The sequence below is a fragment of the Argopecten irradians genome, chromosome 3 (assembly GCF_041381155.1).
Source record: "Argopecten irradians isolate NY chromosome 3, Ai_NY, whole genome shotgun sequence".
NCBI lineage: Eukaryota > Metazoa > Mollusca > Bivalvia > Pectinida > Pectinidae > Argopecten > Argopecten irradians.
In genome coordinates, this window is record NC_091136.1 from 42,153,652 (window position 1) to 42,167,146 (window position 13,495).

At 40.0% G+C, this 13,495-nt stretch overlaps 2 protein-coding genes across 3 annotated transcripts in view; one reads left to right on the forward strand and one right to left on the reverse strand.

The window, feature by feature from the left end:
* The first annotated feature begins 394 nt into the window (after nucleotides 1-394).
* Nucleotides 395-13,495, forward strand: part of LOC138318649 (sodium channel protein para-like) — a 126,280-nt gene continuing 113,179 nt past the window's right edge. For both annotated transcript variants that reach the window (XM_069261214.1, XM_069261215.1), the window contains exon 1: nucleotides 395-704. The gene's annotated coding sequence lies outside the window, so the exon portion shown is untranslated. The remainder of the gene's footprint in view (nucleotides 705-13,495) is intronic.
* LOC138319682 (uncharacterized) lies at nucleotides 7,519-8,461 on the reverse strand. Its single transcript, XM_069262828.1, has 2 exons — nucleotides 8,430-8,461; nucleotides 7,519-8,290 (listed from the first exon to the last, which is right to left on the reverse strand). The coding sequence occupies exons 1-2, from the start codon at nucleotides 8,459-8,461 to the stop codon at nucleotides 7,519-7,521; spliced, it is 804 nt and encodes a 267-aa protein (XP_069118929.1).

Genomic DNA, 13,495 nt, shown 5'->3' on the forward strand with positions numbered 1-13,495 from the left:
TCGTATACTGTGACGTAACAGAGAGGGGATCTAGAACATTCCAAATACCTTATCGATAATGTATATGATAACCAATATAATCATTTGAAAAATACATATTAGACAGGAAAACAAATTAATAGAAATAACCAAACTGTACGGAATTGCAGAAAAATGCAGTGAAGCGTTAAGGCGTGTACTATTTTTGCTCCAGTATGATGTAGCAGGATATCCCCCTTTCAGTGAACGAATTAATTAAGCTCATTGATGAACAGTTAATCAGAATTTTTAAATTCAATACGAATGATAGAACAAGATTGTTTTTCCTAAAGAACTATCTTGATACGTAACGTAACATTCGAGTCGCCCCGACTTTACAGGCAAAAAAATCAATAATAATCTCATTGAATATGTTGGACTCATTTGCGAGTCTTAGACCTGCACAACTAGCGGGTCCGTGGACCTAGGAGTGGAGGCGATTTTACTCTGGAACCCAGGGACTTCCATCTGATCCGTTAAAGGTAAATCCTGTTTTATAAACCGAAAATTGTCCTTCTAGAACGCGTGTGGTAGCCGTGTACATTGCTCTGGTATTCCACACATACACCAAGACTACTCCATACAATCAATATGGCTGCCTGGAACCTGCACCACAAGAAGGCTAAAATCAAAATGGTCTAAGGGAACTGTTTATCGGGAGACTCAACGATACAGGCACATTTAAGGTAGGTGTAGTTTTTATATAATGACACTGCCCAGGCGCACATTTTGTAAGAATTATCACGGCTCTTTATTTAAGCGAAAAAAAATATAATTACGTTCTTGTTCTTTTACTTGAATATAGATATATATACCCATCCCATGTTTTGTCCCTGCTTCGCTTAGGTTTCTTACGCTATATGCCAATCTCTTCTCTTTAACTGGATTTAGGGAATTGGTAACAAGGAAACTGATTTAACGGCCATTATATATAGCTTTAGACAATCATGTATTTTTAAATGGCAGAATGATTGTTGAATTTGTTTATTTCTACGAAAGGTTATAGAAAATGGAAAATGTCATGCGATTGTTATGTGTCATTTGTAAGTGGATGTATGTTTTTTGGTGTAAGTCTCAGACACTTTCCCGAATGTTCGATTTGGTTTTAACGTGCCTTGGTAAAAACAAGAATATTGGAATGATAGCAAATTCCAGACACCGATCGATCTAAGTCTACGCAACAAAATGTGCTCCCAATGTGCGGAGGAATTTCGCCTACCGCAACAGGTTTGGGAAAGCAAGGGTCGATTGCATTAATTTTTCGACATAACAAAATTGAATACGATATATATAAATAAGCAAAAATATGTTTCAAGATTTATTTAATAGATTTTTAATACTTCCGGAATTATGGGTTTCGTTGATGCTTTGACAATTAGTTGGTAGAAGGTACTATTCCCCCGCCCACACATTGCCTGTCCTATGACGTAATAAAGTGATGTTTGCAAGGATCGGGAAAATTGGGGAAAAGAAACTCCACCTATTTCTTCTATTTACTTTACAATCAATCAATCATTTTAGAGCTGTCAATTATATCGATTTTTGTTGCGATACACTCAAGCTTATTATGATGCTTGTACATATATTTTCTGCGTTGAATATAAGATAGAAGTACAATGTCTGCCATTTTGAAAACTAGAACTTTCTTTTCATAAGAATACTCTAAATGAACTATTACACAAATTATATCGAAAATAAATCGCTTTAAATGTTAAACTATGCATGCGATAACGACATTAATTTGTAGATTTTTAATTTCTTTGTATCTTTATAGTTTTGGTGTCAGATGTTTTAATAAGATGAGGGCAGTAATTTTAACACTGCCGAATCAAATTACTTTATTGAAATAAATTTACATGGCTGAGTTCATCCTCCAAAACGAGGGGCAGATGGCAACTTGTCCCCTCCCCAAATTCCGCGCCAGCAACAACGAACAAAATATAAAGACAATTGCTTACGTCCAGATGATACTAATGTTCTATAAATGCAATTTCTTTATTTAATTGCATTGTAAGAACCGAAATGTGTTCCTTCAACAGGCGAAACAAAGTAATCTGCTTTCTTGGCATAGGAGTTACGATTTGCGTTAGTAAATTTATAATAAAGATCCTAGATACAGATGTGCACATCGTAACAATGCCATTTTTAGCATACAACCTATTGGTATTGAGTTGTCAAATTATAGGTGGTTCGATATAGGAGAACAGAGTGTGCTTTCTATTCCTTCTATGGCGATGGAGTCATATGACAAGACCAAATACTGATCACTGATTTTGGAGATACATCCACGCTCATCAAATTAATTATAGATACACATCAGTTCGTTTTCATGATAGTTTATAAACTCAGTTCATTCACACACCGGGTTCAGGTTTTCAGTTAACATATGTGCGTGGAGTTTCTGCAAATGTCATCCTTCAGTAGATTCGATTAAACACACCGAGTCTATATCAACTATATTTATTTGAGCGGATAGTAGTTTTCAGTGAGAATATAGCATTGCTTAAGTTCATAAACCGATTGATACCGGAAAGATGTAAATAATTTGATATCAATGGCTTAGCAAACTTGAAGTTGTTGGCAATCACAAAACCGGAAGCGGTGTCGGTGATCTAAACTAACATGTTGTTTGCTCGGTAAGCCGGCATACCGATCCGGATTTTATGGCAATCTTGCTCTTCTAGTAAGTTGATCGATCACAACACATAAAAGTGACGTCACAAAGTACACAGGATTTATTTGTGGAATGTATTGGTAGAGTTGATTAATATAATAAGCATATCGATAAATTACTGCATTTCACAGATCAAGGTGAGGAGCTTTCATTTCATCGTATGGAACGACTTTCCAAAGAGCAACGTTACATAAATCTGTCTTTTAAAATGACCCGAGGTTAAATTGTTCTGAACATTTGTGAACTATTGTCACAACAACTCTCCAATTGCGTAACCCTGACACAGAAATGTCAAAGTAACTTAGACATTTTATCTCTCCAATTTAATCCTGTTGGCGATGGAATACGACAGACACACTGGTATGGCGTATCAGTCAAGGATTGGTTAGATGTTTGTTTTGTGTCTGTATATAGCCAGCGTCAGTTGAGTGCTTGTGATGTAAGAGGAGGAGCCGGAGTATTCGCAGAAAAACCAGCGTACATACCAACTTCTTTTGAGTTTCTGAATTGCGACCTAGAGATGGGACACTAGTGCCAGACATTCAGCTTATTTACTGTCAGAGCCAGCGTGACCCATTCATGAATAGCGTTTTCATTGTCATGTCACAGTCATGGAGATGTCATGTCTCTCCGATTATAGTTTAAACACTGATATGTAATAAATACTGTTACAATGATGACAAATTGACACCAATATATTGAATATACTGTCATGATATTCTCCCAGTGCACCGCATTGACATGGGATGTTTCCCTTGTCATTGGGAACGAATTAAGGGGCCGCGGTGGTCGAGTGGGCAATATTTCTCGACGTATTTCCATAAGCCCTCCACCTCTTGGTCGCGAGTTCGAATCCCATGTGGGGCAGTTGCTAGGTACTGACCGCTGGTCGTTTCCTTTTCTCCGGGTACTCTAACTTTCCTCCGCCAACAAAACTGGTACGTCCTTACATGACCCTGGCTGTTAATAGGACGTTTAACTAATAAAACCAAACCAAAGGGAACTAATTTCCACACAGATTGGCTTGATTTGTTTTACTTCATATTAACAGCCAGAGTCGTGGAGGAAAGCTGGAGAAAGCTGACAAGCGGTGGAGGGACATCTTTACCATCCGCCAACAGCGGCTCCAATACCACAGAGATAACATTACATACCCCAATGTTCGTCACACTGTCACCAAGATATAAGATATATTATCATTACATATCCTTATATACATCACGGTGACACCGACATGTTACAAAAACAATGTTCACGTGTACCTAATATTGGCATTGACATAGTATTTACAAGTTATACATATTAACATTGTAATGTCATATTGGTAAAGCAATACCGCATTGACAGTGTAATGTCAAATTGGTTACGCATTACCGTATTGACATGTAATGCCAAATTGGTGACGCAATACCGCATTGACAATGTAATGTCAAATTGGTAACGCAATTCCGCATTGGCAATGTTATGTTATATTGGTGATTGACAATTTAATGTCATATTATTAAAGCAATACCACATTGACAATGTAATGTCAGTTTGGTAAAGCAATACCGCATTGGCAATGTAATGTTACATCGGTAAATCAATACCGCATAGGCAATGTAATGTTACATCGGTAAATCAATACCGCATTGACAATGTAATGTCACATTGACAATGTTATGTCACATCGGTAAATCAATACCGCATTGACAATGTAATGTCACATTGACAATGTTATGTCACATCGGTAAAGCAATACCGCATTGACAATGTAATGTCACATTGACAATGTAATGTTACATTGGTAAATCAAAACCACATTGACAATGTAATGTCACATTGATACTGAATCTTTGTCCGTATACATCACTGACTTTGGACTCTTTTGGGTATGTTTCGCCGTGTATGTCTTAGAGTCGAGCGTCAGGGGCATAAAGTCGCACGCTAATGAGTAGTATATGTCACAGCTCTGGAGAACAATTAATGAATGAGCAAGAATGAGGCAGTTTCAAGTGACAAATCAACAGAAATTGGTCTCGAGAAACAATGGAATATGCCACTTTCTGGTTGTCTTTTAAGAATTGTGCTAAAGGCCAAGTGAAATTAAATAAGATCTGTTAAGAAACCGTTTTTTTCTCATAATTTTCATTTGATGTCGATTTATCATCAACAGGTTTTACCACTATCTTGTGTCGGATCTATTCTAGGAAGTTTGAGGGTATTCTAATTTTTACCCTTAAACATCTAAAACCATCCATTGATGAAATATCCCGTTTAATCGCACAGTAGAGGTGGCAATGGAATTTTCTAAACCATGAAAAGTCGCTGTGGCCAAGAAGTTAAGGTTATAATGCACGACTAGCCTTCTGTTTCTTGATAATCTCATGCCAACCTCACTTTTGGCTCTTCTGTTGAGCGCTCACCCCTATGAGGTAGGCTCTGGGTTCTGTCCCCTGGCCGAGATACACAAAAGTCTTTAAAAGTGGCAGTTTCTGCTCCTGCTTAGCGCTCAGCATTAAGGGAGTGTGACGACTGGTTCGCCCGTTGTCAGTATTATGTGACCGGTTGGGGTGTGTTGCTTGGTGTCTTCGGCAGCATGCTTCAGTGATATAGCACTATAAAAAGGACAACAGTTCAACTATACAAGAAGACACAACATAGATACATAATCACATAGATATTTAACACACAGACACACATACATAGTACAGATACACCCAACACGTGCACGAACGCTACGCTAGTGTAGAGGGTGTTTCTACATTTGTTTCATACACACCGCATGCATGGAAAGCCGTCCTTACATGACCTTGGTTGTTAACAGGACGTTAATTGATCAAACAAAAACAAAAACAAAAACACACAAACAAAAAACACACAAACAACCATTGCTTATAGTTTTTTATTGGTGGTCGGTGGTGTCCTTCGGAATCCTCTGGCTTCAAAAGCTAATTTTTCTTTGTCGTTTTTCAAATGCCAATTTCATGTCAATATCGATGTATTCTCATCTAATGTTTCAAATGAAAGTGATATAGCTGACAGTGTCCTTAATATAGTATGTTTCCTGATTGCTTATTTTGGGCACTGCCTCTAGGAACGGAGTCATAGTTTTGGCTTGTACATATGACCTTTACCACGAGATTATTTTGGTTGTTGGTCAAGACGAATTCTGCTTATGGTCGATCGGTGTTTGATACACCGACCATTGAGCAATACTATCACGCTCATACATATATGATGGACGTATACATGCAGACATAACTAGGCTATAGCGTAACACGATCGATCACTGACATATTATACACTGACCACTGGTCAGTATCGAATCTAATTCACAGTTAAGGCTTTATTGTCTCAAATTGTTTTCGGTGAAACGTTGGCCAGGTTATGCGGCAGGTTTTGATATGGTGGTGCAAAGTTAGGGGATGATGTGTTGTGTGGAAGGTGAAGGGATGGTATGTTGAGTGGAAGGTTAAGGGGTGATGTGTTGGGTGGAAGGTTAGGGGATGGTGTGTTGAGTGGAAGGTTAGGGGATGGTGTGTTGAGTGGAAGGTTAGGGGATGGTGTGTTGGGTGGAAAGCTAAGGGATGGTATGTTGGGTGGAAGGTTAGGGGATGGTATGTTGAGTGGAAGGTTAGGGGATGGTATGTTGGGTGGAAGGTTAGGGGATGGTGTGTTGGGTGGAAGGTTTGGGGATGGTATGTTGGGTGGAAGGTAAGGGGATGGTATGTTGGGTGGAAGGTTAGGGGATAGTGTGTTGGGTGGAAGGTTAGGGGATGGTATGTTGGGTGGAAGGTAAGGGGATGGTATGTTGGGTGGAAAGCTAAGGGATGGTTGTTGGGTAGAAGGTTAGGGGATGGTGTGTTGAGTGGAAGGTTAGGGGATGGTATGTTGGGTGGAAGGTTATCGGATGGTGTGTTGGGTGGAAGGTTAGGGGATGGTATGTAGGGTGGAAGGTAAGGGGATGGTGTGTTGGGTGGAAGGTTAGGGGATGGTATGTTGGGTGGAAGGTTAGGGGATGGTATGTTGGGTGGAAAGCTAAGGGATGGTTGTTGGGTGGAAGGTTTAGGGATAGTGTGTTGAGTGGAAGGTTAGGGGATGGTATGTTGGGTGGAAAGCTAAGGGATGGTTGTTGGGTGGAAGGTTTAGGGAAAGTGTGTTGAGTGGAAGGTTAGGGGATGGTGTGTTAGGTGGAAAGCTAAGGGATGGTTGTTGGATGGAAGGTTAGGGAATGGTAGGTTGGATGGAAAGCTAAGGGATGGTTGTTGGGTGGAAGGTTTAGGGATAGTGTGTTGAGTGGAAGGTTAGGGGATGTTGTGTTGGGTGGAAAGCTAAGGGATGGTTGTTGGGTGGAAGGTTAGGGGATGGTGTGTTGAGTGGAAGGTTAGGGGATGGTATGATGGGTTGAAAGTTAGGGGATGGTGTGTTGAGTGGAAGGTTAGGGGATGGTATGTTGGGTGGAAGGTTAAGGGCATTGTATGTTGGGTGGAAGGTTAGGGGATGGTATGTTGGGTGGAAGGTTTGGGGATGGTATGTTGGGTGGAAGGTTAGGGGATGGTATGTCGGGTGGAAGGTTAAGGGATGGTATGTTGGGTGGAAGGTTAGGGAATGGTATGTTGGGTGGAAGGTTTGGGGATGGTATGTTGGGTGGAAGGTTAGGGGATGGTGTGTTGGGTGGAAGGTTAGGGGATGGTGTGTTGGGTAGAAGGTTAGGGGATGGTGTGTTGGGTGGAAGGTTTGGGGATGGTATGTAGGGTGGATGGTTAGGGGATGGTGTGTTGGGTGGAAGGTTAGGGGATGGTGTGTTGGGTGGAAGGTTAGGGGATTGTTTGTTGGGTGGAACGTTAGGGGATGGTGTTTGGTGGAAGATTAGGGGATGGTATGTTGGGTGGAAAGCTAAGGGATGGTGTGTTGGGTGGAGGGTTAAAGGATAATGTGTTGGGTGGAAGTTTAAGGGATAGTGTCTTGAGTGGAAGGTAAATTGTTGGTGTGTTTGGTGGAAGGTTAATGGATGGTGTGTTGAGTGGAAGGTTAAGGGATGGTGTGTTTGGTGGAAGGTAAGAGGATGGTGTGTTGGGTGGAAAGTAAGGGAACAGGTATCTTTTGAGGAAGATTAGGGAATGGTATGTTGAGTGGAAAGCTAAGGGATGGTTTGTGGGTGGAGGGTTAAGGGATGGCGTGTTGGGTGGAAGTTTAAGGGATGGTGTGTTGGGTGGAAGGTTAGGGGATGGTAAGTTGGGTGGAAGGTTAGGGGATGGTAAGTTGGGTAGAAAGCTAAGGGAAGGTTTGTTGGATGGAGGGTTAAGGGATGGTGTGTTGGGTGGAAGGTTAAGGGATGGTAAGTTGGGTGGAAGGTTAGGGGATGGTATGTTGGGTAGAAAGCTAAGGGATGGTTTGTTGGATGGAGGGTTAAGGGATGGTGTGTTGGGTGGAAGGTTAAGGGATGGTGTGTTGGGTGGAAGGTTAAGAGATAGTGTGTTGGGTGGAAGGTTAGGGGATGGTGTTTCGGGTGGAAGGTTAAGGAATGGTATGTTGGGTGGAAGGTTAGGGGATGGTGTGTTGAGTTGAATGTTAGAGGATGGTGTGTTTTCTTGAAGGTTAGGGGTTGGTGGAATCCTGATTTATTTTTTGGTTTACTCGATGTTTATTTTCCAGCTGGAAGGATATATGATGGTGACTTAGTTCTTCTCAGGTTTAAGCAGAATGTCTATTTGTCATTCATTATAAAGAATGAGGTCGTTTTAGTTCGGCCTACTGGCACCATAGCTCGACCTGTAGCGTGCTCATGTTGGCTTTGTCTATGAAAAGTTAATGACGAGGTATATTTAACCAAAACTAAAGTCACGTGAACCTTATTTATAAGGCACTGTGTCAGCGGAATGTAATCCTTGATTATATTTGTCAAACCACCAACCAATCAGATTCAAGTAAAAAACACGTGATTTGCAACACTGTTAAGTTGTTTTACGAGATGGCCCAAAAAGCAATGAATGGGAAAGTATGCGATCAAGAGTGAGTTAGAATGTGGCTTTAGGTATCACAAAACACGCGCTCTCGTGACTTTTATTACAGGGCTGTTAACGGCCTTACTGGCTACACTTAAAACCGGTTCAGTTGTTGTTAAAGGTAAATTCAGATTAAGACAATATTTTTGAGTCTGTGATTGACCTGTAGGTTGTAAATAAGATTTTTCCATTCATCTTCTTTTAAATGATTTTTTCACGTTTTAGTAATTTCTAAATTTAAATCATTCGCCAGTATTAGAAAGATTTCTTTACCATGGCAAAATGTTCTAGACAATGTGATGTGATCGGGTAAAATTATGGTCTAGTGAGATAACGATATAGTAGAGAGCTTCCAAAAGTTCTACCCATCACAAGGATACACAATATAAACCTGCATTTAATCGATGCATTCTGTGTCCTTTTGAAACAGAATCTGTCACATTTCGTTTTCACACACCTCGATTTCATAAACAGTGTCAATAAAACGCTTGATACAGTCTCGTGTTTGAATTGTTATGTCTAAGTCAAAGAAGCGTTTCAATTTTGAACTATGCGATATCACTTTTTCTGCAATATGGGTTCCCTGTTCTTGCAATATAAGGAATGGTTCACACAATAATTAATTACCTATATGTTCTCCTAATCAATTTACGTGATTTGATTAATAAAATAAATTGATCCTGGTCACTACACCAAGAAGAGTGGGAAAAAAGCGCGGCCAGACCGAGGGTAGAACCCGGGACCTCCGGACAATAACCCGGTGCTTCATTTGTACATTTGTATACGGACTGATCATGAGGTACCCTGTCGAAGGCGATCGATCTAACACATCACCTACAGCAGTATCTCAAAACAAACGAGCATATAATGCATGGCTCTTCGCTCAGTCCAGTTCATCTATAACTGTTATGTAATTTATCAGCCAAAATTTGAAGTGAATTTGATATCATTACACATTGTATATTGATAACTGATTGGGAAAATTTGATCAGCCACATATGTGATAAACGGATGTTTATCTACAATCACGGTTCCGATGCACATCCGGAAATTACGCACCCTTTAAACCTACGCATATTGTTGGATCGGATGAAGGATTCCAACCGGCTCGAATTATCGGATATTCGAATGTCACGTTTAATATGAACATATACGTTCAATCGGAAATTCGTGTCCATGTCATTATCAGTTGGAAGTTTGAACTCGTGCCTTATAGTATGTGTGAAAAGGTCTGTGAAAACCTCAATAACAATATCCGGAACCTATTTTTTCCGTCTCAGCACTCGGGGTCTAAATTTAGCTAATACTATTTTCCCTTCGTGGTTATTCTATTAACCTATGTTAATTGACCTGATATCGGGGTTACATAATTACCTGGCCCGTTGTTACGAGTCTTTCTGCCTACGAGGTGATTACGGGTTCCCAGCTGATCTCCGGATCGATCCGATACCTTACTCTAGTCGTGTATTATATTGTTACTTCCAATAATCCGGGTACTGATACAGGTCGCGCGTCACCATGGCGACCCTATACTGTACAGGTATTCACGTAATTATATAGGAAGAAATACATTCTGCAATTATTTTCTGTTATTATACACACGAAATATTCATAAAACTCATAAAATATTTAGAATGAGAGCGGGTGGGCACTAGAATTCAAACATTTTACGTTCTCGATTGAAGTTATTGAAATTGAAATAAAGTGTTTTTTGTGCTTTAAGAAATTATTCTCAAAACTCTCTTTTTTTTTAAGCTGTAAACTTTAGTAGAAGCATTACATACGTTAGTTATATATGTTGACAAACATTATTCAAACGTTTTACTGTGAAATTATTTTGTTTCGCGTGTTTAAGGTAAAATTAGATACAACTGGCCATTATCTTGATCCGGATCTAATTTTTCTTATGTTAAGAAATTGATGTTTGCACTTTAAGGACAGAACTTCACAGAAGTAAAAGAGAGAAAAAAAGAAGAAGAAAAAACATTCAGTACATTAGTGATACAGGCAGTTGCTGCGTTTTCGAATTAAATGCAAATTACTGACTTAAATATCTAAACAGCTTTGTACGGAAAGGTCGCCGTTTGATAATGGCATCCGTATTGTTCAGTAGGAGACTTTGTGGCAAGCAACCGCATACAAAAACGAGTTGGCCTCAACTGAAAACAGAGTCAGAGTATCAGTGTATAAATCTCCAAAGGAGGGAGGGACACTTTTTCTGTTGCGAAAGAATCATTTATTGAGGAATAAACATCAATAGAAATTAATAATTGTTGAATTCTTCAATAGTTAAATTTAATGATGGCACTAAATATGACGTTCACTGGCGGACCTCCCGCTGATTGTGATGGGTAAGGTATCTGTATCAGCTGATTGTGATGGGTAAGGTATCTGTATCAGCTGATTGTGATGGGTAAGGTATCTGTATCAGCTGATTGTGATGGGTAAGGTATCTGTATCAGCTGATTGTGATGGGTAAGGTATCTGTATCAGCTGATTGTGATGGGTAAGGTATCTGTATCAGCTGATTGTGATGGGTAAGGTATCTGTATCAGCTGATTGTGATGGGTAAGGTATCTGTATCAGCTGATTGTGATGGGTAAGGTATCTGCATCAGCTGATTGTGATGGGTAAGGTATCTGTATCAGCTGATTGTGATGGGTAAGGTATCTGTATCAGCTGATTGTGATGGGTAAGGTATCTGCATCAGCTCATTGTGATGGGTAAGGTATCTGTATAAGCTGATTGTGATGGGTAAGGTATCTGTATCAGCTGATTGTGATGGGTAAGGTATCTGTATCAGCTGATTGTGATGGGTAAGGTATCTGTATCAGCTGATTGTGATGGGTAAGGTATCTGCATCAGCTCATTGTGATGGGTAAGGTATCTGCATCAGCTCATTGTGATGGGTAAGGTATCTGTATAAGCTGATTGTGATGGGTAAGGTATCTGTATCAGCTGATTGTGATGGGTAAGGTATCTGTATCAGCTGATTGTGATGGGTAAGATATCTGTATAAGCTGATTGTGATGGGTAAGGTATCTGTATCAGCTGATTGTGATGGGTAAGGTATCTGTATCAGCTGATTGTGATGGGTAAGGTATCTGTATCAGCTGATTGTGATGGGTAAAGTATCAGTATCAGTTGATAGGAAGAGACAGATAATAAAGTTGGTGTTTTTTCTTCGGGAAATTCTAACACTCCGCCTTCATAACCTAACAAATACCCTTGTTAATAATAATAAATAAAAACCCATTTAACTTTCAATTTAAAAGAAAATAAATTTATATTGCAGCAGCTGATTTCAAAGAGACTCTAGTAGAATCGCAATGATACAGGTTTAGATTTTGACTATAACGATCAAACCGTATCTCCTCCCCAGGGTAAGTAAATCCTTGAGCGAACTTCCAGTGTCTGCTGTGCGCATGTATTACGTAATGAAAAACTATTTGGAACAGTCCGAACACGACGCCATCTCACAGCGTCAGGGAAAATCGATGGCTGGAAGACACATAGAAATGTATGGTGTATAGGGCTTGGCCAGGGCGATGTACTGCGCATTTGAAGAAATGGCGATGAACCTGTTGTGAGGGTAAGATTATGGCGATACAACGAGCGCTAAATAAGTTGGCGATATATCGAGAGTAACTAGATCTAAGCACGTGCGATGATATGAAGTCTTACATACATAGCGTGTAGCAAAATGGAAGTTATCGATATGATTGATGTTTGTTTGTTTGTTTCATTAACGTCCTATCAGGGTCATGTAAGGACGGCCTCTCCTGCATGCAGTGTCAAACCTGTATGTTGTGTGGGGTGCGTGTTTTAGGAGACTGTGGTATATTCGTGTTGTGTCTTCTTTTATAGTATAACTGTTGCCCTTTTTATAGTGCTATATAATTGAAGCATGCTGCCGAAGACACCAAGCAACACACTCCACCCGGTCACATTATACTGACAACGGGCGAACCAGTCGTCCCAGTTCCTGTTTGCTGAGCGCTAAGCAGGAGCAGAAACTACCACTTTTATAGACTTTGGTGTGTATAGGCCAGGGGACAGAACCCAGAGCCTACCTCAAAGGGGCGGGCGCTCAACAGAAAGAGTCAGGAAGAAAAGAAAAGATCCTAAATTTAGCCGCCTTTTACGCTCATACAATAGGGACAGCAGGTACAATTCTAACACCCTCTCTGGATTGATTATGACGATATGTCTGATATGTACAAAACGGCGATGAGTCGAGCATGTAGCAAGATGGCGACACATTGGCTTGTACCGAAATGGCGATATAGCGAGCATGTAGTAAATATCGATGTTACGGAACGGCGATGAACTGAGTTTGTGCCAAAAGTATCAACCATGTACTGTAAATGTATTTATTTTCCTCATTCATCAGCATTGCCATGTTAGATATGATTGTTCTTAATGTATTATATTGCCAATATGTGAGCGGTGATTTCACGGATTTCATTGGATAACCTGTTCAGGATCACATTTACACTAACAGTTGATTGCACCAAAATAAGTACGTTGAAACTGTATCAATAATACGGTGCATCCGACAAAAGAATAGCAAGTAGCAAAAGAGCAGAGTTTCGAGCAAAATGTCAATGATATTTTAGAAGAAAAGTAAATAAACGAAAAGACGAAAATTTGATACAAGTGTACACTCCTTCACGGCCAGTATATAGTGTTGTCTTGTCCCATCAGTAGATGACACGTGGCCTTTAACGCTGGGTAAGGCCCAAATCAACGTGAGACATACCAACATGACTCCATTTTCACATTCTATTAATGACTACTGAATTATACACTATAT

Bases quoted from the DNA above. Each gene is read 5' to 3' on its own strand.
- LOC138319682 (XM_069262828.1), bottom strand. From the start codon at position 8,461: ATGAGCACGCTACAGGTCGAGCTATGGTGCCA. The intron at 8,291-8,429 runs GTAGGCCGAACT...AAAATAAATCAG, and splicing joins CAGGTCGAGCTATGGTGCCA to GATTCCACCAACCCCTAACC.